Below are 24,245 nucleotides of genomic sequence, written 5' to 3' on the forward strand. Positions count from 1 at the left end.
AGTGAATACTTTGGGATGTCTTCTTTCCAAAATGGGGTCATTTGGGGGGTATTTATACTATCCTGGAATTCTAGCCCCTCATGAAACATGACAGAGGGTCAGAAAAGTCAGAGATGCTTGAAAATGGGAAAATTCACTTTTTGCACCATAGTTTGTAAACGCTATAACTTTTACCCAAACCAATAAATATACACTGAATGGGTTTTTTTTTATCAAAAACATGTTTGTCCACATTTTTCGCGCTGCATGTATACAGAAATTTTACTTTATTTGAAAACTGTCAGCACAGAAAGTTAAAAAAATCATTTTTTTGCCAAAATTCATGTCTTTTTTGCTGAATATAATAAAAAGTAAAAATCGCAGGAGCAATCAAATAGCACTAAAAGAAAGCTTTATTAGTGACAAGAAAAGGAGCCAAAATTCATTTAGGTGGTAGGTTGTATGAGCGAGCAATAAACCGTGAACGCTGCAGTGGTCTGAATGGAAAAAAAGTGGCCGGTCCTTAAGGGGTAGAAAGCCCTAGGTCCTCAAGTGGTTAACTGTAAAAAAAAAAAAAAAAAGTTTTACTTACCTGGGGCATCTACCAGCCCTCTGCAGCCATCCTGTGCCCTCGCAGTCACTCATCGCTCCTCTGGTCTCCCGCTGCCAGCTAGTTTCGTTTTTGCCGACTGGGAGTCGGCCGGCCGCCATGCTTACGTTTTTACGTATTTCAACAAGTACGTTTTTACGCGTTACGGGTGTAATGTGTAAAATTGTACGCATTACACCCGTAACACGTAAAAATGTACTTGTTGATGTCTGCAATAGCTTCCTGCACCAGGAGGGATGTGTAAAAACGTACGCATGGTGGCTGGCCGACTCCCAGTTGGCAAAAACGAAACTAGCTGGCAGCGGGGGACCAGAGGAGCCATGAGTGACTGCGAGGGCACAGGATGGCTGCAGGGGGGTGGTAGATGCCCCAGGTAAGTAAAACTCATTTTTTTTTTACAGTTAAGGTTCCCTTTAAGCAATACCAGTTGTCTGGCTATCCTGATGATCCTCTACCTCTAACACTTTAGAAATAGACCCTGAACAAGCATGGAGCAGATCAGGTGTTTCTGACATTATTGTCAGATCTGAATATCGTTTAACCACTTGCCGACCGCACACTCATACCGTGCCGCGGCAAAGTGGTAGCTGGAGGACCACGCACATCTGCGTCGCCAGGTGCCTCCCTAATTAATCAGGAAAGGCCGCTCGCGCGAGCGGCCATTTCCTGTTAGATCACGGAGCGGGTCTCCGTGAATAGCCTGCGAGCCGCTGATCGCAGCTCGCAGACTAAATGTAAACGCAGGAGACATTTGTTTCCTTTGTTTACATTGAACGGCGCTGCTGCTACAGCAGCGCCGTAAGGCAGATCGGCGATCCCCGGCCAATCAGCGGCCGGGGATCGCTGCCATGTGACACAGGCTGCACAGGACGGATAGCGTCCTGTGCAGCCCCGATCACCAGGGGTGAAAGGGAGGGGGGGAATTTCGCCGCGGAGGGGGTCTTTGAGGTGCCCCCCCCCCGCAACATGCCAGCCAGGAGGAGCGATCAGACCCCCCTGCACATCATCCCCATAGGGGGGAAAAAGGCAGGGCGATCTGATCGCTCTGCCTGCAACCTAATCTGTGCTGGGGGCTGCAGAGCCCACACAGCACAGATCATAAAAAAACATGCTGGTCCTTAAGGGGGGGTAAAGGCTTGGTCCTCAAGTGGTTAATGATCCAGCATGCGATAATCGTAAATACATCAACCCCAATTTCAGTCCTGAAGGGGCAGGCACACTGTAGCAATGCCTGGTGTGGTCTGGTGCATGAAGGGCTTTTCTCCGGGGGATTTAAAGGGAACGTCTGAGGGAAATTAAAATGGGAAATCTGATTGGATTTCTTCCTCGAATGAAAAAAGAAAAAAACTTTAGATTCTTCAGGAAATCCGATTGTTTTCATCGAATTGCCATAGAATCGGATCATGTTATATTTCACCATGAAATCTATTGAACCTCAGTGTTGCACTGTTCAATACAGTACAGCGATATGTATGGCCGTAGATCTACCGCTACACCCCAGCAGATTCAATCAGTGATCGAATCTGCTGGTAAATATCGATGCGTCTATGGCAAGTTTTATTCAGTATTGGTCAACCACCTTTCATACATAGCAGGCTACTTTCACATAAAGCAGGCAACTCTGTACCTGGTATTTCTCACCCATTTAAAGTGGCCTCATTTTGTGCCCAGCAGGTCCGTTACATACACATCAGACTTTGGCTGTATCTAATGAGCTTCCTTCCATATATAGTGACTCATTTTTATCCAGCAAATATTTCATAGAGGTGTGCAGGAAGTAAACTGCACAGCTTGTTTTTATCTGTGTAAAAGCTCCTTGATTAGTTTATGAATCACCTAAAGTGTACCAGAGCTGTAAAAATAAGAAGAACCGATACTTACCCGCTGCTTCCTCCTGCAGCATAAACGTCCTCCCGCAGTCTGGGCTACTGTGCGTGACACGACTGTATCGAACAGTGCAACACTGAGGTTCAATTTCATGTTGAAATCTGTTGAATATCTGTGTGCAGTGTATGGGGGGAGTTGATCAGATTCAGATCACAGAGGGATTGTTTGTGTATGGCCACCTTAACTTTTATTCAGAGTCTGAAGCTGGCCTTATAACATAGAACTGGATTCTATAGTGTCTGTGCAATATTACTAACATCAACGTTAGGGGGCCACACACAATGCAATAAAACAATCCGATTTTACGGTAATTCAAAAAAGTGGGGTTTTCTTTATTCGATATGAGTCGATCGGGAGTGGTGTATTTTTCTGATACATTTTTATGAAAATTGAATGGTGTTGTGGTAGAATGTCCATTTATTAATATATATATCTATATCTATATATATATATATATATATATATATATATATATATATATATATATATATATATATATATATATATATATATACACCCAAGCAATTTTATCAGCATTCTCAAAAAATAAAATTTCATGACTGGGGAGATATTTCACACGTGTGGTACATTGTAACATTTGAAAAATCTGCCCAATCAGTCTGAAAAAGTGATTGTGATCCTTGAATTGAAAAGTAATTTTAAAAATTGTATGGTGTGTGATTTTTCAGCGATCAAAGATTTTTTTCCGGGCCTTTTTTATTCTCCTGTCAGAAATAAAAAGAATATGTAGTCACACCACAATCGTGCCATACACCCAAAGGATTGTGGCAAATTCACGATAGTGGGAAATAGAAGAAATGTAATTGCAGCGCAATCACAATTTTTGGTGTAAAACAGCCCTAAGCGCACACCCAGTAGGCTTCCCTTCAGTGTTAGGGAGTCTTGCCCATGGACTCCTTTCTGAATATGATCTGGCTAAAGTCAGGAATCACCCTGGCCTCTTATGTCAAAGGCAGTGCCCTTAACCAGTATACTATCCAGCCATAATAGCATTTCAAGAATTGAACTACAAAGAGAATTTTGTGTGTGATGCATTATTATTATTTATTCTAGAGTTGTGGGACAAAGACAAAAGAAAAACCCCTTCAAGACTCTCTCAGGGTACATATTACACTGCTCACTTTATTGATAGAGCTATGCCAGGTAGGCTAAACAAATAAAATGATGCCTCCTAGGGGCACAATGCTGAAATTGCTGAAATTTTGTTGTCAGGAACTGTTAAAAAAATGTGTGTAATAATGAATTTTATTTTGCTTTAACTGAGCATTATGTATTTCTTACTGACTGCTTCCCCCTCTTACCGACAGACTTTGGGCTGATTACCTTACTACATAGGAAAGGCTTTATTCAGCTGCTGTAATAGAAGTACTTCCCTCTCCCTCCATGTACTGGATTAACCCAAGTGCTTCCTAGCACCCCTGTACGAGGTGACATAAATAAACTAGCTTTACTCACCTGGGGTTTCTTCCAGCCCCTAATGGTCAGCTTCACTTACCTGGGGCTTCTTCCAGCCCCTAGTGGTCACTCTGTCCCTCGCCGCAGCTCCGGTCTTCGCACTCTGGTCTCTAAGGTTCTGCTGGCAGGCTCTGAAGTATGGCAGACCCCCAGTGGGTCAGCGTCTTCTGCGCATACTTCAGAGCCTGCCAGCGGGACCGGAGAGACCAGAGCTGTGGCGAGGGACAGAGTGACCACTAGGGGCTGGAAGAAGCCCCAGGTAAGTGAAGCTGGTTTATTTATGTCACCTCATATGTCCTTTAACCCCTGCAAACAAGTCAGATTTTTTAGCAGTTTGTTTATTTAATGCTGCTTTTAAAGCAGCAATGTCAGCCATAAAAAGCCAGGAAAAAAACAACAACTACTTGCTCTACTTACATAACAGATGTTCTGTACTGTCCACGTTTTGATTTCAGTTAATTGTATTTAGTAAATAAAGATTCTCTTTCAGGCAATTGCCATCTTGGATTCCCTCTGACTGAAGCCAATACTCATTTATACTTCACCCTTACTTTTTTTCTCCAAGCTAGCTTGCTTTGCTCTGTAAACATGTGAGCACAGCAAGATCAGATTTCAACCTTGCGTCACACTGAACTGCCCTCAGCCAATCAGTGGGGAGCAGGAATATGGGAGGGGAGATGACAAGCTACATCTCCCGTTGGCAATATACCAAATAGAGCCAGTCTGACTAAGAGAAGATTTATTACAGCAGAAACTTTTCTGATTAGATTGGAATGCTTGCAGTACAGGGTAAGGCCACATACACACATCAGGCCATAGTCTTTGGAAAATGAAAGATCACAGACCAATGTTACCACCCTTCCATGTAGTATGAGAGCCATACCTACACAGTCTTTTCTATGGAGCTGAACTCCCCATCAGACAGAAATCTTTGCAAGATGCTGCACACAAAGATGCCCGTACACATGCAACAGATCAGTATCTGCAAAAGATCTGTTCCTGCAAAAGATCCGTTCCTGCAAAATGCATTCATAGTCTATGAGATCTGCAGATCATCATACACACCTTGTTTAACTGACATTCATCTGCAGATCAAGCAATCATCTGCAGATCTGAAAATCCATCCTGGTGGATCTGATCTGCGGATGAATGTCTGTTAAACAAGGTGTGTATGATGATCTGCAGATATCATAGTATGATGATCTGCAGATATCATAGACTATGAATGCATTTTGCAGAAATGGATCTTTTGTAGAAACAGATCTTTTGCAGATACTGATCTTTTGTGTCTGTACAGCATGTGTGTGTGCAGCATCTTGCAAAGATTTCTATCTGATGGGGAGTTCAGCTCCATAGAAAAGACTGTGTAGGTATGGCTCTCATACTACATGGAAGGGGGTAAAATTGGTCTGTGATCTTTCATTTTCCAAAGACTATGGTCTGATATGTGTATGAGCCTTAAGGCTGCAGGCTGCATAATAACCACAGTGCAGGGGGTAAATGGAATTTTATTTTGTGGCTGACAATCCCTCTTTAATGCTTTAGACTATAGGAGAAATTGATGACAAAACCACTTTACAGCAAAATACATTTCATTATTGCAAGTTTTTTAACAGACAGTCACTGACAACATAGATTTTAAATTCTTGAGTATTAAAATGTTTTTACATTCGCTATAGTGCCCCTTTAAGAACTTGTGGTAAAGTGTCACACTCCCTTAGTTATGTGACTTGCAGCTTGTGCTGTTTCACACCATGTTTTCATGTTCCTATTTGTGAAAGTGCATTGAATGTATAAAGTGACTAACACTCTCTCACACATAATCACGTAAACTCCACTTTTGTAACACTTTATTATTATTTAGTATTTGTATAGCAAAACACCTTCTGCAGCGCTGTACAGAGTATATAGTCCTGCCCCTCAGAGGGGCTCACAGTCTTATTACACAATTTGTAAAGGACAGGTCCGAGGAAAAAAAACAACAAAAAACAGATCTACTTACCTGGGGCTTCCTTCAGCCCCTGGCAGCCTATCTGTCCCTTGCCATAGCTCCGGTGTCCCTGGAACCTCTAAGTTGCAGATGCCGACCTCACCAGGTCGGCATCTTCTACGCCAGAGCGAGCGTGCGGCTGAGCCGTTCACGATTGCGCTCCCGTGCCTACTGCGGAGAGGGACATACAGTATAGGCTGCCTGGGGCTGGAGGAAGCCCCAGGTAAGTAGATCTGTTTTGCTTTTGTTTTTTTACCTTGGATGTTTTATCTTGGATGCATTATCCACCTCAGAAACTGTGGTTTGTGTCTGCATAGCCTGTTTACTACAGTGAATGGTGCTAGGCAGAAAACTGACACAAAATTGCGTTTTAAGTCATGTGCATTTCTCTCTGCGTTCGCGCTTTTGGATTTGCATTTTTGTACGTGGTTGAGTTTTTCATGTGTTTGCAGTTTGTGTTTTTAATAATGAGCCTTTTCAACCAAAGAAAAAAATACTTTATCAGGTCTATTTTTTCCAAAACTGCATACCTCTGCGGCTCCATAGGAAAGAATTGTATTTGAATTGTATGCAGGAAAAAGAAATCATCTGCTTGATATTAAAATATTAATAAAATCGCTTTGGAACATGCACACCTGTCCGATTTTTGTGTGGCACTTAGGCTAACATCATCCGTGAGTTTGCACGCGTTTTTATTTTTTTTCATTCAGATGCACTTTAAGTTAGTTCTTTTGAGCACTTAGAAACTAATGTTTGTAGTTCTATCATGTTTTAGCCCTTGCTTTTTATTGCACATTAACCTGTCAATATACTACTATTTTTTGCAACAGCTTTTCACAAAGGAGACCTGGAAATTCTGATTGATGAACAAGGGAAGATTCAAACTGAACCAATAAGGAGTATATCGGTTACAGATTCTGTGTGTGTGGATGAATCGTCACCCAACAGTGTAAAAAAAGGTAACTAAGAATAAAAGTATAGTAGAAACACGTTAGAGCACATTTGAAAGAATGCTTAACATGGCTTCCACGCAGCACCACATTTTATTAAGTGAACCTAGCTTAAAGCTCCCGTTCACCCTCATGTTTTACATATACCTCTTACCACTTATCTTACCAAGTACTGTAGTTTAAATTGTAAAAAAAAAAAAAAACCTTAATACCTTAATTTTCAAGAAGATAGCATTAGATCAATAGACATGTCAGGGGAGCTGTGGATATGCATCGCCGTTACCATGGGAACCGCTGTACCGCTTCCTGCTCATCACAGCAGCCGCCGAGCGCGCTGCTGTAATAGGAGATGCCACTGAGGAGAGCGGCTACGGGGGAATCTAATCGGACAAGCGGCCGCCTGCTCATGATAAGGTAACAGGAGCGGAGGGGCACTACCTACCCATACTAGGAAGCTATAAAGGGCACTATACTAGCTATACTGGGCACTATACTGGGCCACTACCTACCTATACTGGGCACTATACTAGCTATACTGGTCATTATACTAGCTATACTGGGGCACTACACTAGCTATACTGGGGTAACTATACTAGCCATACTGGGGCAACTAAACTCCCTATACTGGGGCAACTATGCTAGCTATGCAGCCGCACCCCAGCCCCCCTCCCCCCCATAACCCGCTGCGCACGACACTGTCCACTAGGCCGCGCTAGGTGACGAGTCCAATGATAGTAGTATCGTCGGCGAACTTGATGACCTTAACTGAGTCTGTCCTGGATCTGCATCTGTTTGTGTAAAGGGAGAACAGCAGTGGAGACAGGACGCATCCTTGAGGTGCACCTGTGTTTGTGGTCATACTTCGTGAATTGATGTCCCCCAGCCTGACGACTTGGGTCCTGTTGGTGAGAAAGTCTGTGATCCAGAGTCGTAGGCTTGGGTGCACTCCCAGTGCAGCTAGTTCTTACTGCAGAATGCGTGGACAGATGGTGTTGAACACCGCGCTGAAGTCCAAGAGTAGGATTCTGGCGTACGTGTCTGGTCTATCCAGGTGGTCATAGATAGATTCAAGGCAGATGTTTACTGCGTCGTCAATGGACCTGTTTGCCCTATACGCGAACTGATAGGGATCCAGAAGGGGCAAGGTGGAGAGTTTGAGGTCGGATAGAACTACTCGCTCCAGGGTTTTCATTATGACGGACGTGAGGGCCACTGGTCTAAAGTTGTTAAGCTGTTAAACTGGAAATGTAACTTCCAGTTTACCATGTTCATGGAATAACGTATATGCACAGGTTGGTGCTATCCATTTCCTTCATTCTTTTACTGCAGATGATGGCAAACTAGCACACCAAGCAGTGGACACCTTCGGGTATTGTCATTTTAAGGTGCCCACTGGAGATTTCATACCAACCAACCCCACTCACGGTAATTTTTAATAAACAGATTGGTCCATAACTCAGACTGTTATAGATTATAACCCCTTATGTGATTGAGTTTATCTCCCCTGCTGTAGACTATAGATTACATTTGAGTTTCCTCCCACTTTAAAACTCAGGGTGCATACTCGCATCCAATTTTGAGTAGCCAATTTTACTACTTCCATGTAGTATGAGGGCCAACAGATTTTGAATTCTATGAGCAGAATGTGTAGGTTAGCTGTCGTACTACATGGGATATTTGGATAATGAAAATTAGATGCGTTTATGCACTCTTAAGTTAGCCATACACACACAGATTTTGGTCCCAAACAATTGTTTCCTCTCTGAGAAATCGATTCAGTCCATACACTGCAGAAGGTTTTTCAATAGTTTCCAGCTGGGAATCGATTGAGAATCGATCAAACACCAGCCTTGTACTATTTGATGCAGTACATTATTTTCTATCCAGTCCAAACAATACTATCAATTAATTTTAGCTCAAAATCAATTGATGCAGCATTTTTATGGAATAGATTCCCAACAGATTCAAACTGCAGATAATTGATGTGTGTATGGCCTGCTTAAAGGGAACCTTAACTGAGAGGGATATGGATGTTTCATTTTAAACAATACCAGTTGCTTGGCAATCCTGCTGATCTCTTTGGCTGCAGTAGTGGCTGAATCACACACACCTGAAACAAGCATGCAGCTAATTCAGTCTGACTTCAGTCAGAGTACCTGATCTGCATGCTTGTTGAGGGGCTGCTGTGGCTAAAAGTATTAGAGACAGAGGTTCAGCAGGAGAGTGGGGCAGAATGCCCCTGTAACCATTAGAGAGGTATCCTATTGGACTGGACATGGACTGGAGGCCAACGAGAGTAGGCTTTTAATTCTTGGTTGGAGCCAGACACAAAGAGACACAGGGACATTTATTAAGAGTGTCTGAGACAAAAAATTTTGGTAGGTTTTAGAAATACAGGCAGAACTGTCTCCGACAGAAATCACTATATAAGGCAATTTCCTTCTTAAACTGTTCTAAAATAGGAGGAGTTAGGAAGGACAGTGCATTGTACGAGGGAAATAGCTGTTGCTGAGGTAACCAATTCATCTGCTGTGTTGATACAGAAAAGAGGTTTTAATAGCATAAATATATTATGTACAGTAGATTGTTTTAGGTTAACAGACAAGATGTAATGTAAATAAATATATAATATAAATTTATTAGAGCTTAACACACAACACAGCACACAAGTAATTTCCCCCCCCCCCCCCCCCCCCAATCAGAGCTCTCTGTTGGTCTGTTGGTGGGGTCAAAAAGCACCCCAGGTGTTTTTGTTTTTAGTAAATATTTCCTTATTTTCCTGATATTTTTTACTATTTCCCCCCCCTCCCCCCGCCAGCCAATCAGCGTGATGGGATGTGATAGGCTTCAGCCTTTCACAGCAGATCGCTTTTGTCCCTCTGGAGGGGACAGCCGAGTGACACGCCTGTCCCCGGTACAGCGGTGCCTTAGATCGCATCGCTGTACGTAGTAAATAGACGGTGTTTCACCGTCTAACAGTCTCCCGAGCGGCGATCGCTCTGCTCTGCCTACCAAGCAGAGATGCGCGCGCAGAGTGCCAGCGATCTCCTGCAAAAGCCAGCCCCAGGACTTTACGCCGATCAGCATTAGGCGTTCCTGGGGATGCCGCCGCATGCACGCCCATTGGCATGACGCGGTCCTAAAGGAGTTAAAGTGCAAATCCATTCCTAAACTGTTGCAGATTACAAAGTGGCCAAGCTTGTAGAAAACAAAAAGAACACAGGGAGACCGGGAGCCTGATCTGGTGTAACAACGTCAGATAGCTGGTAGTTTCTATGAGTAGTAAAAGTTATACTCACAAAAATGGGTTGCTGAATGGCAACCACTGATCAAGCAGGTGGGGAAGGACCGCCCCCAGGACATTTCTACAGTGCAGGCTAGACATGATTTGTGAAGTGCACCTCCCCCCTGCCGCCAGGTGTCCTGTGAAGCTGTTCTGTGCTTAAAGGGAACCTAAACTGAGAAGGATATGGATTTTTCCTTTTAAAATACCAGTTTCCGGACTCTCCTGCTGATCCGGTGTCTCTAATACTTTTAGCCACAGCTCCTGAACAAGCATGCAGATCAGGTGCTCTGACTGGAGTCAGACTAGATTAGCTGCATGCTTGTTTCAGGTGTGCGATTCAGCCACTTCTACAACCAAAGAGATCAGCAGGAAGCCAAGCAACTGGTATTGTTTAACCTTCCTGGCAGTAAGCCCGAGCTGAGCTCGGGCTGTGCCGCGCAGGAGGAGATCTCAGCCCCTGGTGGGGCGAATTGCACCATTTAAAGTGCTGTACGCGCAGCTAGCACTTTGCTAGCCGCGCGTACAGCTTGATCGCCGCCGCTCTGCGGCGATCACCCGCACGCAGCGGCAGAAGAGGCCCCCCCCACCAGAGCCCTGCGCTGCCCGGACCAATGAGTTCCGGGCAGCGCTATGGGCTGGATCGGAGGCGTCTGACGTCAGGACGTCGTCTGACGTCCATGACGTCATTCCGATCGTCGCCATGGCGACAGGAGAAGCCAAACAGGGGAGCGCGTTATATACGCGTTCCCCTGTTTGCTATTGATGCCGGCGACGATCGAACTAGAGGGACACATGCGCCCTCTAGTGGAGTTTCATGTAGTTACCACTCTGGTAGCTTTACATAAAACATAAAATAAAAAAAATTGGATTTCTGCAATTTTTGCAGAAAAAATAAACCGCCAGGAAGGTTAAAAGGAGACATCCATACCCGTCTCAGTTTAAGTTCCCTTTAACCCTTCCAGTGTTGGTCATTGATGCAATACAGCAGATGTATTGGTTATCTCAGCAACAGCAATACCCCTCACACACTGCACTGTCTGAGAGACCTTCCTAGCTCCTCCTTAGAAGGAAACTGCACTATCTTGTTATTTCTTAAAGAGACACTGAAGCGAAAAAAAAATGATGATATTATGATTTGTATGTGTAGTACAGCTAAGAAAAAAAACATTAAGATCAGATACATCAGTCTAATTGTTTCCAGTACAGGAAGAGTTGAGAAACTCCAGTTGTTATCTCTATGCAAAAAAGCTATTAAGCTCTCCGACTAACTTAGGCCTCGTTCACATCAGGGCCGTTTCTGTGCGCTTTCCACAGCGCACTGCCCTGTGCGATCAGCAAGGTATTCATTTTTCCATGTAACTAAATGTAGCTGGTTTACATCTATGCGCTGCGCTAAGCAGCGTTACAGAAACGTAGTGTTGCATGCATTTCTGTGCGTTGAGCTGTAAAGCGCACAGCAATGCAAGTGAATGGGTCCGCTTTTTTAGCGCATAGAAGCGCGTACAAGCGCATAGAAGTGCATGCGTTTTTTACCCCTAATTGGAGAAAAAAATACATTTACATACAAAAACAAAGTTTTATTGACAACTGCTGCTGCTACAGTAAGCAAAACGTGCTTTAAAGAAGCGCAGCGCAACGCATAGAAACGTGGACTAAAGCGCGCACAAGCGCATGCGTTTTTTACCATGCGCTTTAACACGTTTTTCAGCGCAGCAGATGTGAACGAGGCAGTCGTGGAGAGGGCTGTTATCTGACTTTTATTATCTCAACTGTAATTGAACTGTTTACTTTTCCTCTGCTAGAGGAGAGTTCATTACTTCACAGACTGCTCTGAAAGACTCATTTTGAATGCTGAGTGTTGTGTAATCTGCACATATTATAGAGTGATGCAATGTTAGAAAAAACACTATATACCTGAAAATAAAAATATGAGAATATTTTCTTTGCTGCTAATCTTCTAGTAATTATTCATAGTACACAACCAATTCACTATATCATATATTTTTTTCCGCTTCAGTGTCTCTTTAAGATGTCTGAGACAGTTCTGCACAGATTTCTGAAAACCTACCAAGACACTCTTGGTAAATGTCCCCCACAATGAGTTGTCCTGAACAAAGTGGAGCACAGTTAGGTTCTACCCAGTCTCTGCAGTGTCATTAGTAAAGTGAGACACACAAATCTGATTTTGTTTCAGTTTTTATTACTGAGCCTCTCTCATTTGCCATTTTCTTTTTTTTACCCCCTAGAACATTTTGTTATCCCAGAAAGAGACCTGTACTCACCAGACAAGTCCATAGTCAATATGTCTAAATGTCAAGGCAATCTGTCATCACCCTCCTGCTCGTCTGCCAGAATAACTGCAAACAGGAACTACAGGAGCAAACCTTCTCAGAATGGCTTCCTCACAAAGATGCATGAGGAGGAACACCACCAGCAGATGTCCATCCTCCAGCTCCAGCTGATTCAGATGAATGAGGTGCATGTAGCTAAAGTCCAGCAAATAGAACGCGAATGTGAAATGGCAGAAGTTGAACACCGGATAAAGATGGAAATTCTGAATAAAAAGAAAATGTACTGGGAGAGAAAACTGCAAACAATCACAAAGGAATGGCCAGTAGCTTCATTTAACAGACCTTTTCCAAACTCTCCGTGAACCCTGAAACTGGTAAAAGTGGAGAACACTAGCAGAGTGCTCTGCCTCTGCCAAAGTTATGAACAATCAGTAGGCCCAAACACTGGCAACAGATCCTGTGTAGGAAAAATAGTTGAAGATAAACAAATATAAGGAAATGAATCCTACGATGTAACAGCGGCTAGTCTAGAGAGCATTGTGTTTTCTCTTCTAGTAGTATCAAAACAGAATGCATCTGACCCGTTTGTTATGACCACATTGCTTAGGAAAGCATAAGCTGTGCAGTTTGGTCTTTCTACCCACAGATTATTTTTTTTTCTTAACACTTATTTTACTGATGCTGTTCACTTATTTTTTATTATGTATATTGTTTCCATGTTGCTTTAATAGATTTGTTTGGTACATGATTTGAGTAAATAGTGGAGATCTGTATCCATTTAGGAATCATGATGGGAAATTAAGATTTTCCAACCACATTTTTCTAAAACAGATGACAAGTAATTGGGAGTGTTCTTGAATTTCAGAAAATGGAGGGTGTAGCAGATTGAGTGACATTTATTTTCACCCATCCACAACAATGTTTACATGATTCTTCTTTGTGGTTCTTAGGTAATCCAGGTATTGAGGAGGCCAAAGGTACAAAACCATTGTGTCTTATTTACATTACCTATCTGATAAATCAGGGTTGCAATGTAAATGGCTTGGAACACTCTGTAGTCACTTGTTCAAGCACAATGATGGATGAGCGCTGTGCTCCAGCGTATGGGTTCTCTACGCTTATCACTCCTTCTCATCTTTTAGAAACAGTATTTATGTGGTTGACAAATATAGAACTGTGTTTAAAACATTAAGTGGTATTGCTTTCATTTTGTAATATGTCTGCACTACAGAAGCTAAATTATGGTTGAAAAAGATCAGCATTTTTCCCCCAAATAATTCAAAAAACAAAATGTGTAACTCCAAAGTACAGTTTGGAAAAATTTGTATAAAACATTTTAATAATGCTAATAGCAAAGTTCTCGGTATTATAGTCTTGAATAGGTTTAAAGTGTACCTGAGACAATGGGGGATAGAAGAACGTATACTTACCTAGGGCTACCTCCAGCCCTATGAACTCTGTGGGCTCCTGCACCGTCCTCCCAGGTGGCTCAGTTTGTCTGCAGTTCTTTCCGTTAGTAAGGCTTTAGTCCCACTACCTACCCCCTCATCTCGTGCCTGTCACCGGAAGCATTCTGCGTTTGCACAGATAGTATCACGCAAGCACAGAACACTCCCAGTGCGGGCTCGCGGCCGGGCCGCACGTGCGCAGTGCAGCCCAACGATCGGGAAAGACTGCAGACAAATGGAGCCGGCCGGGAGGATGGGGAGGGAGCCCACAGAGTTCATGGGACTTAACCACCCTGGCGTTCTATTGAGATCGCCAGGGCAGCTGCGGGAGGGTTTTTTTTTAATTAAAAAAAAACTATTTCATGTAGCCAACTGAAAGTTGGCTGCATGAAAGCCCACTAGAGGGCGCTCCGAATGCGTTCTTCTGATCGCCTCCGGCAATCAGAAGTAACAAGGAAGGCTGCAATGAGCAGCCTTCCTTGTTTGGCTTTCCTCGTCGCCATGGCGACGAGCGGAGTGACGTCATGTACCTCAGCCGCCTCCGATCCAGCCCTTAGCGCTGGCCGGAACTATTTGTTCCGGCTGCACAGGGCTCGGGCGGCTGGGGGGACCCTCTTTCGCCGCTGCACGCGGCAAATCGCCGCGCTGTGGCGGCGATCAGGTAGCACACGCGGCTGGCAAAGTGCCGGCTGCGTGTGCTGCTTTTTATTTTATCAAAATCGGCCCAGCAGGGCCTGAGCGGCACCCTCTGTCGGTAATGGACGAGCTGAGCTCGTCCATACCGCTCAGGTGGTTAAGGGAGCCCCACTTAAATATAGATTTTTCTATTCCAGTTGTCTCAGGTTTCCTTTAAGAGAAGCCAAATATAACAATGTGTTTTCTGAGGGAGAGAGACCAATTTGTGACGTGTGTACAATGTAGTCTGTTCCCGGTCTGAAGTAAAATGTTCTGAGCAAATATAACTCAAAGTCCTCATTTGTAAGTGAAAATAAACTATCACTTGAGATGTTTGATTTGTATCCTATGATGTTTTTAGTTTGTTACATAATTTTTTTTATTTTAATAAATAGGATGATTTATTTCATGTGTAAAGACACATTCATGGCTAAAGATGGTTATAAGCACATGGGGCCATGATTTCATTTCTGAGGGTGTCCCACAAACCCACATTTTTTTATTTTTTTTTTAGAACATTTCTGCGGTACTATATAGAGAGTTCTAGAGATTACAAAGAGGGGGAGACTGAAGGCATGTGGGAACAGAGTTGACACAAAGGAGGACGTCGGGGGCATAGAGGAGGTACAGGGGACAGAGAAGGCACAGTGCTCAGACTTAAAGAATACGTCAGAGGAAAATATATATATATCTTACCTAAAGCTTCCTCCAGCCCCTGGCAGCAGATCTGACCCTCACCGCAGCTCGTGTGTCCCGGCAACGCCTATGTTGGAGATGCTAAACTCGCCAGGATGGGATCTTCTGCATGCAATTGCACTCACTGGCCTGGAGTCTTCTGCGTGGCCACAGAAAAAGTGCGCCTGCAGAGAACACTCCAGGCCATTTGAGTGCGATTGCGACCGGTGCGCAGGCGCAGAAGTTCCCGACCTGGCGAGGACAGCATCTCCAACAGAGGCAATCCCGGGACACTGGAGCTACGGCAAGGGACAGATCGGCTGCCAGGGGCTTGTGGAAGCCTCAGGTAAGTAGATCTTCCACAGATGTGCCCTGAACAGATTCAGATTAAAGAGTCTGAAGCCATTTTAATTCACTGTATTTATCGCAGTTACCTTAAGCATTAATGTCAAAGCTGATTCACCACATTCGCACGGCAGAACAAGGTATTTATCCCCCCCTCTAAAATCCCGAGCTAAAATTTAATGACTTTTCAAGTCGTAGATTTTGCTTTCAGGGGAAGGCAGAGCTTTGCACTGCTGCGATGCCTGTAATCCAGTTAATCTCCGCCTCTCCTTGCCCCTTTCAGTGAAAGACAACTGAGAGGGGTGGGGAGATTGGCAGACATTGACTGGAGCAGAGGCAGGGCTACTGCACACAGCTCTGCTTCTTCCAGGAAGCAAAATTCTGTGATTGCAAAACTTTGCCCCGGGGATTTCGGGGGGATAAATACCTCATTCTGCCGCGGGGATGCGGCAAATCAGCTTTGATCTTAATGCTTAAGATAACTTTATCACTACTTATCACAAAGAAATGGTCTATACCTTGTTTTTTTCCCGCCACCAATTAGGCTTTCTTTGGGTGCTACATTATGTTGAGAATCAATAGGTGTAGAAAAAAGTGTGGAGTCGGCACTGCTGCAAATCGTGTTTTAATCCACAAGTGGTGATACATCACATAGCAAAAAAGTTGTAAACATACCATTTGATGGAGGCTGTTATTGGTGGGCTGGTGGTGGGTGCTGGGTGCGGATGAAGCCTGACAGCCGTTTCGCGCTGAGCGCTTCTACGGAGGCTGTATACTGGAGGCTGGCTGGCCGGGTAGAAACACTCTACTACGGCGTTCGTCGGACTTCCGCCTTCTAGAGCCGCCCACAATCCTCCCGTCAGGCCAATCATGTAATGGAGCGCATCTGCGCTTCATTCTCGGCCTGGGGAGGAGAGGAAGAAATCAAACTACTGGTGCCTGGAGAGACCATACTCTATTAGATTGCCACTGAAGCTATTGCTATGCGCTCCATTAACATGATTGGCCTGACGGGAGGATTGTGGGCGGCTCTAGAAGGCGGAAGTCCGCCGAACGCCGTAGTAGAGAGTGTTTCTACCCGGCCAGCCAGCCTCCAGTATACAGCCTCCGTAGAAGCGCTCAGATAGCGCGAAACGGCCGTCAGGCTTCATCCGCACCCAGCACCCACCACCGGCCCACCAATAACAGCCTCAATCAAATGGTATGTTTACAACTTTTTTGCTATACGCTATGTGATGTATCACCACTTGTGGATTAAAACACGATTTGCAGCAGTGCCGACTCCGTACTTTTTTCTACACCTATTGACTCTTGCCATATTCAAGTCAGAGCACGCTGCATGTGCCACAAAAGAGACTTGCTGTAGCCCCGCTGGTCCTCCGCATTGGATGTGGATCCCGCTGTAGTGCCGACCTCCCCTCTTCCCCCTTTCCTCTACCAGTGCTCTTCTATTATGTTGAGAATTATTTTACTCTAAATGCATTTTAACGGGAATAATTAAGAAAAAAAAATCATTATTTCTCCGTTTTCAGCCATTATAGTTTTAACCACTTGAGGACAGCAGTGTTTAACCCACCTAAAGACCATGCCAATTTTAACTAAATAGGCCACTGCAGCTTTAAGGCCAAGTTGCAGGGCCACACGACACAGCACACAAGTGTTCCCCCCCCCCTTTTTCTCCCCACCAACAGAGCTCTCTGTTGGTGGGGTCGGATGCCCCCCCCCCCCCCCTGTTTATTTATTTTTTTTTAATAATAAAATGTGCTTTTTTTATATATTTCCCTGCTCTCTCCCCCCACCAGCCAATCAGCGTGACCAGCTGTCATAGGCTTCAGCCTACGACAGCCGATCACTTAACAGCATATGGAGGGGACAGCCGTGGCACACGGCTGTCCCCAGTACAGCCGTCTAACAGTCTTCCGATCGGCAATCGCCGCTCGGAGACTGAAGGTGTAGCGGATTTCCCCCCCCCCCCCCCCCAAGCAGATGTGCGCGCAGTCTGCGCGCAATCTCCTGCAAACTGCAGCCCCAGGACTTGACACCAATTGGCATTAGGCGGTCCTGGGGCTACCGCCGTGGTCACGCCCATGGGCATTACCCGGTCATCAGGTAGTTAAAATATCACATGCTACCATAATTGTAAAAGTACCAAAAAGTAAGAGAAAAAGTACTATCACACTTTGAGTATTTGTTTGCTCGCTGGTTGTTTTAAAAGGCATTTTATTGACAAATTTGAAAATTTCACCTATGAGAAAAAGGTGAAAGAGTGAATTGCATCTGGCCCAATGTGTTGCTACGTTGTAACTAGGGAAGTGTCACAGGCGATCAGTGCCTGCGGGAGATTAACAAACGGGAACTTTGTTCCCATTCATAAATCTAACGATCAGCGGCAGAAAGAAGCACATCAGCTCTATTTAATAATGACTGTTTTTGAACAAAAAAAAGTGTTTATTCTCTGCCGACATGTATGGATTGGCTCAGGGGATTTTTGTCCTCTGCAGCCAATCCTCCCTGCTACCAGCCACATCGCTTTCACATCGTATCAACCTGTACTGCAGTCCTCGAGGGCCATATCCCTGCCAGTGTTTAGGATAGACTAAGAAATAGCAAATATGTTCTACTTGATGAGCCACACCTTTCCTGATTCAGTCCCATCAATAAAATGGAGCTGTGCCAAAAATGTGAAAGGATCTTGGCCCTTGAGGACTGGAGTTGGGCATTCCTGCATTAAGTCATAAACAGTGATATACAGTATACAGAAGAGGTGTCCTCAAGTGCTCCCAAAGCCTTCCAGTAGTAACCAAAAGGGCTATTCAACTAGCTGGTCCAATATGTGGAAAAGGGGTGACATGGAATGAGAGGACAGGGAAGGCTCTATAGGATCCAGAGCCTTCATTCTCCATAGGCGAGTGTATATATCTATTATGTATGTACTAAAGCTCCTCTGTACACACATTGCATGATAGAAAAGAAAAAAAAATTGGGTACTTATCCGTTAGCCGGACACATCCTCTAGGTGGCGACAAAACTCCACCAGAGTTACATCTTTCCCTACTATCCATGTCGGCCTGGAGGGGGAATAGTAATTAGTGCCACCTGCCGGATGCGCCCGGCTAACGGATAAGTACCAAAAATTGTTCAGAAAGGTGAGATCAGGAAATAATGGAAACAGTGTAATTGCAGGGAACATAAATAAAGAAGGAGAGGCTGGCACTGTGACACAAGTTTATTTTTTGAGAGATGAACACTTAAAGCCATTTGCAGACAGCAGTGTGGCCTAGTGCACACCAGAGCGGTTCTGCTGCGGTTTGCGATCCGCTAGGGTAATGTATTTCCATGGGCTGGTGCACACCAGAGCAGGAGGCGTTTTGCTGAAACGCATATTCCCGGGCTGCTGCAGATTTTGGATTGCGGAGGCGTTTCTGCCTCAATGTTAAGTATAGGAAAACTGCAAACCGCTCTGAAAAACGGCACTTCAGAGCGGTTTGCCAGCCGGTTTTTGTTACGGTAGCTGTTCAGTAACAGCTTTACTGTAACAATACATGAAATCTACTACACCAAAACCGCAAAACGCTAGCTGAAACGCTACAGAAGAAGAAAAAGTGTTTCAAAATCTGCTAGCATTTTGCGGATCTGCTAGCTGTTTTTGGTGTGCACCAGGCCTAAATGTTTGTTCACGGCTCAGTGGTGTTTGATTGTGCCATGAACAAGAGCAAGCTGGGCAAAACTGCTGCTTTGGCAGGTGTGCTTGTTCTGATGCCTACAGGCTGAGTGTATGCAGCTGTCTGTAAACGACTGTATGCAAGTGCCTCTCTCTCACGTTAAAGGACCCTGAGGCAGGGAACACACTTGACTGTTTTCGTACACGTTTTCTGCACAGAAAAACTGAGAACTCGTTAATCAATGGGCTAGTACACACTTAATATTTTGTTCGCGCGCAGAAAAAAAAAATGACATTCTGCATCATGAATCTGCACATTTTGTCAGTTTTTTGTATCAATTACATCAGCTGCTATGAAAAAACGCGCACGGTTTCCTGCATAGAGACACACTCGGTGTGCAGAAAAAGTATGCAGGAAAACGCGCGCAGAAAACTGAAAGAAGTGTGTTCCCTGCCTCAACGAGAATGCAGATCAGATGTTCTGACTGAAGTCTGACTGGATTAGCCGCATACTTGTTTCAGGTGTGTGTTTTTCAGACAATACTGATTACAAAATGATCAGCAGGACTGCCAGAAAACTAGTATTGTTTAGAGGGAAATACATATGGCAGCCATCATATCCCTCATAGTTCAGGAGTCGTATATAAGAAGTAGTTCAGGAGTCGGATGTGTAGTTTATGCAGGTACATTACTGATATTGTGCTGCTCTGTCCACTTTTCTATGCTGTCTGTATGATGCTGTAGCATTACAGCCATATACAAGCATTTCACAGATAATAGACAATTCCCTCAGTAATCAAAGAGCAGCTTACACAGGAAGCCTAGGACTCAGCAGTAGCTGCAGCTTGTAGTCTTTAGCCCTTGCACCCACAAGTGGTTTTGAGGTAATCCACACAAATTACTATCTGCACACTACCCAGAGTAGCATGCAGATAGCGAGCAGGGTACTAGTGCCTGCTGGCCCACCCACTGACCACGGCCCGGGGCTCTTCGACTGACATATGATGCATGCGCCCATTACCTTTCCACTATAGCCAGATACAGAATGCCGCGGGGCAAAAAACAGGTTCAGTATAACTAAAGTACTACTATATCTGGGTTGACTATACCTGGCATTACTCTCATATACTGTGCTTATAATGACACTTAGCTGGGACCTGGACATTTAATTTACTATGCCCAAAGTTTTACTGTATCAGAGTTCATTATAATGAGATTATACAGTATGATCCATTTATCACCACTTTTGCCTTCTGTCCCTCAACCAGTTATCTTTCCACATACACACAATTTTCTCCTAGTGCCTGTATCATCAGCTTCTTCACCAGGCTATTGTGGGGAATAATGTCAAATGCCTTTGCAAAGTCCAAGTTTGCTACATCTATTGCTTTCCTAAATTTGCATTCACCATTTCATAAAGCAGAGCATGTTAGTGAGACAAGACCTGTATCGTAAACCCATGTAGAGGAATTGAAATGAGGTGGTTTTGTGCTATATAATCTTGTATAGCATCTCTTAGGAAAGTGTTCGCAAACCCTGTTCTCAAGTATGCCCAATAGTGCATGTTTTGTAGAAATCCACAGAGTGGACATCTGCTGAGACATCAATTGCCTGAACTGTGAATCTTGGTAGTTCTCTGCAAAACGTACTGTTGGTGAGCCCTGAGGACAAGGTTGGGAAACTGCGCTTAGGATACCTTAAGCATTTTACACGCAACTGATGTTAACCACTTCCCGACCGCCGTATATACAATTGGCGGCCGGGAAGTGGACGCCGCAAGGACCTCCGTATTGACAATTGGCGGCGGTCCTTGTATGGGCATGGGCGGAGCGATTGCGTCATCCGTGACGCGATCCTCCGCCTGGCGCCGCTCACCCGCCGCAACATCCCGCCGGCCATACGGAAGCGCCAGCGGGATGTTAACCCGACGATCGCCGCATACAAAATGTATAATACACTTTGTAATGTTTACAAAGTGTATTATACAGGCTGCCCCCTGCCCTGGTGGTCCCAATGTCCGAGGGACCACCAGGGCAGGCTGCAGCCACCCTAGTCTGCACCAAGCACACTGATTTCCCCCCCCCCTGCCCCAGATCGCCCACAGCACCCATCAGACCCCCCCCCCTGCCCACCCCCCAGACCCCTGTTTGCACCCAATCACCCCCCTAATCACCCATCAATCACTCCCTGTCACTATCTGTCAACGCTATTTTTTTTTTTATCCCCCCCTGCCCCCCGCTCCCTCCTGATCACCCCCCCACCCCTCCTGATCAACCCCCCCCCCCCCCCCATGTACTGTATGCATCTATCCCCCCTGATCACCTGTCAATCACCTGTCAATCACCCCCTGTCACTGCCACCCATCAATCAATCAGCCCCTAACCTGCCCCTTGCGGGCAATCTGATCACCCACCCACACCAATAGATCGCCCGCAGATCCGACATCAGATCACCTCCCAAATCCATTGTTTACATCTATTCTCTCCTCTAAACACCCACTAATTACCCATCAATCACCCCCTATCACCACCTGTCACTGTTACCCATCAGATCAGACCCTAATCTGCCCCTTGCGGGTACCCAATCGCCCGCCTACACGCTCAGATTGCCCTCAGACCCCCCCTTATCAATTCGCCAGTGCAATATTTACATCTGTTCTCCCCTGTAATAACCCACTGATTACCTGTCAATCACCTATCAATCACCCCCTGTCACTGCCACCCATCAATCACCCCCTGTCACTGCCACCCATCAATCACCCGCTGTCACTGCCACCCATCAATCAGCCCCTAACCTGCCCCTTGCGGGCAATCTGATCACCCACCCACATCAATAGATCGCCCGCAGATCCGACGTCCGATCACCTCCCAAGTGCAGTGTTTACATCTGTTCTCTACCCTAAACACCCACTAATTACCCATCAATCACCCCCTGTCACTGCTACCTATCAGATTAGACCCCTATCTGCCCCTAGAGCACTCAATCACCCGCCCACACCCTCAGAATGCCCTCAGACCCCAGCCCTGATCACCTCGCCAGTGCATTGCTTGCATCTATTCCCCCCTCTAATCACACCTTGAGACACCCATCAATCACCTCCTGTCACCCCCTAGCACACCTACCCATCAGATCAGGCCCCAATTTGCCCCGTGTGGGCTCCTGATCACTCGGCCAAACCCTCAGATCCCCCTCAGACCCCCTTCCGATCACCTCCCCAGTGCATTGATTGCATCTATTTTCCCCTCTAACCACCCCCTGAGACACCCATCAATCACCTCCTGTCACCCCCCTAGCACTCCTATCCATCAGATCAGGCCCAATACAACCTGTCATCTAAAAGGCCACCCTGCTTATGACCGGTTCAACAAAATTCGCCCCCTCATAGACCACCTGTCATCAAAATTTGCAGATGCTTATACCCCTGAACAGTCATTTTGAGACATTTGGTTTCCAGACTACTCACGGTTTTGAGCCTGTAAAATGCCAGGGCGGTATAGGGACCCCATTTTAGAAAAAAAGACACCCCAAGGTATTCTGTTAGGTGTATGACGAGTTCATAGAAGATTTTATTTTTTGTCAAAAGTTAGCGGAAATTGATTTTTTTTTTTTTTTTCACAAAGTGTCATTTTTCATTAACTTGTGACAAAAAAGAAAATCTTCTATGAACTCGCCATACACCTAACGGAATACCTTGGGGTGTCTTCTTTCTAAAATGGGGTCACTTGTGGGGTTCCTATACTGCCCTTGCATTTTAGGGGCCCTAAACCGCGAGGAGTAGTCTAGAAAACAAATGCCTCAAAATGACCTGTGAATAGGACGTTGGGCCCCTTAGCGCACCTAGGCTGCAAAAAAGTGTCACACATGTGGTACCGCCGTACTCAGGAAAAGTAGTATAATGTGTTTTGGGGTGTATTTTTACACATACCCATGCTGGGTGGGAGAAATTTCTATGTAAATGGACAATTGTGTGTAAAAAAATCAAACAATTGTCATTTACAGAGATATTTCTCCCACTTAGCATGGGTATGTGTAAAAATACACCCCAAAACGCATTATACTACTTCTCCTGAGTACGGCGGTACCACAGGTGTGGCACTTTTTTTTACACCCTAAGTACGCTAAGGGGCCCAAAGTCCAATGAGTACCTTTAGGATTTCGCAGGTCATTTTGCGACATTTGGTTTCAAGACTACTCCTCACGGTTTAGGGCCCCTAAAATGCCAGGGCAGTATAGGAACCCCACAAATGACCCCATTCTAGAAAGAAGACACCCAAAGGTATTCCGTACGGAGTATGGTGAGTTCATAGAAGATTTTATTTTTTGTCACAAGTTAGCGGAAAATGACACTTAACAATTAAAATCAATTTCCGCTAACTTGTGACAAAAAATAAAATCTTCTATGAACTCACCGTACTACTAACGGAATACCTTGGGGTGTCTTCTTTCTAAAATGGGGTCATTAGTGGAGTTCCTATACTGCCCTGGCATTTTAGGGGCCCTAAACCGTGAGGAGTAGTCTTGAAACAAAAATGACCTGTGAAATCCTAAAGGTACTCATTGGACTTTGGGCCCCTTAGTGCAGTTAGGGTGCAAAAAAGTGCCACACATGTGGTATCGCCGTACTCGGGAGAAGTAGTATAATGTGTTTTGGGGTGTATTTTTACACATACCCATGCTGGGTGGGAGAAATACTTCTGTAAATGACAATCTTGATTTTTTTACACACAATTGTCCATTTACAGAGGTATTTCTCCCCCCCAGCATGGGTATGTGTAAAAATACACCCCAAAACACATTGTACTACTCCCGAGTATGGCGATACCACATGTGTGGCACTTTTTTGCACCCTAACTGCGCTAAAGGGCCCAAAGTCCAATGAGTACCTTTAGGATTTCACAGGTCATTTTGAGAAATTTCGTTTCAAGACTACTCCTCACGGTTTAGGGCCCCTAAAATGCCAGGGCAGTATAGG

General features: G+C 44.9%; 1 protein-coding gene across 5 annotated transcripts in view; it reads left to right on the top strand.

Moving 5' to 3' along the window:
* Window positions 1–14,928, top strand: part of MSANTD3 (Myb/SANT DNA binding domain containing 3) — a 62,845-nt gene extending 47,917 nt beyond the window's left edge. For 3 of the 5 annotated variants that reach the window (XM_068236623.1, XM_068236624.1, XM_068236622.1), the window contains 3 exons: window positions 3,551–3,640; window positions 6,773–6,901; window positions 12,425–14,928. In XM_068236623.1, the coding sequence (XP_068092724.1) occupies window positions 3,551–3,640; window positions 6,773–6,901; window positions 12,425–12,831 (626 nt within the window). In that variant the 3' untranslated portion in view covers window positions 12,832–14,928. The remainder of the gene's footprint in view (window positions 1–3,550; window positions 3,641–6,772; window positions 6,902–12,424) is intronic. The other 2 variants (XM_068236625.1, XM_068236626.1) reach the window with 2 other exon arrangements.
* Window positions 14,929–24,245: the final 9,317 nt, after the last annotated feature.

This window comes from Hyperolius riggenbachi, chromosome 5, assembly GCF_040937935.1.
Source record: "Hyperolius riggenbachi isolate aHypRig1 chromosome 5, aHypRig1.pri, whole genome shotgun sequence".
NCBI lineage: Eukaryota > Metazoa > Chordata > Amphibia > Anura > Hyperoliidae > Hyperolius > Hyperolius riggenbachi.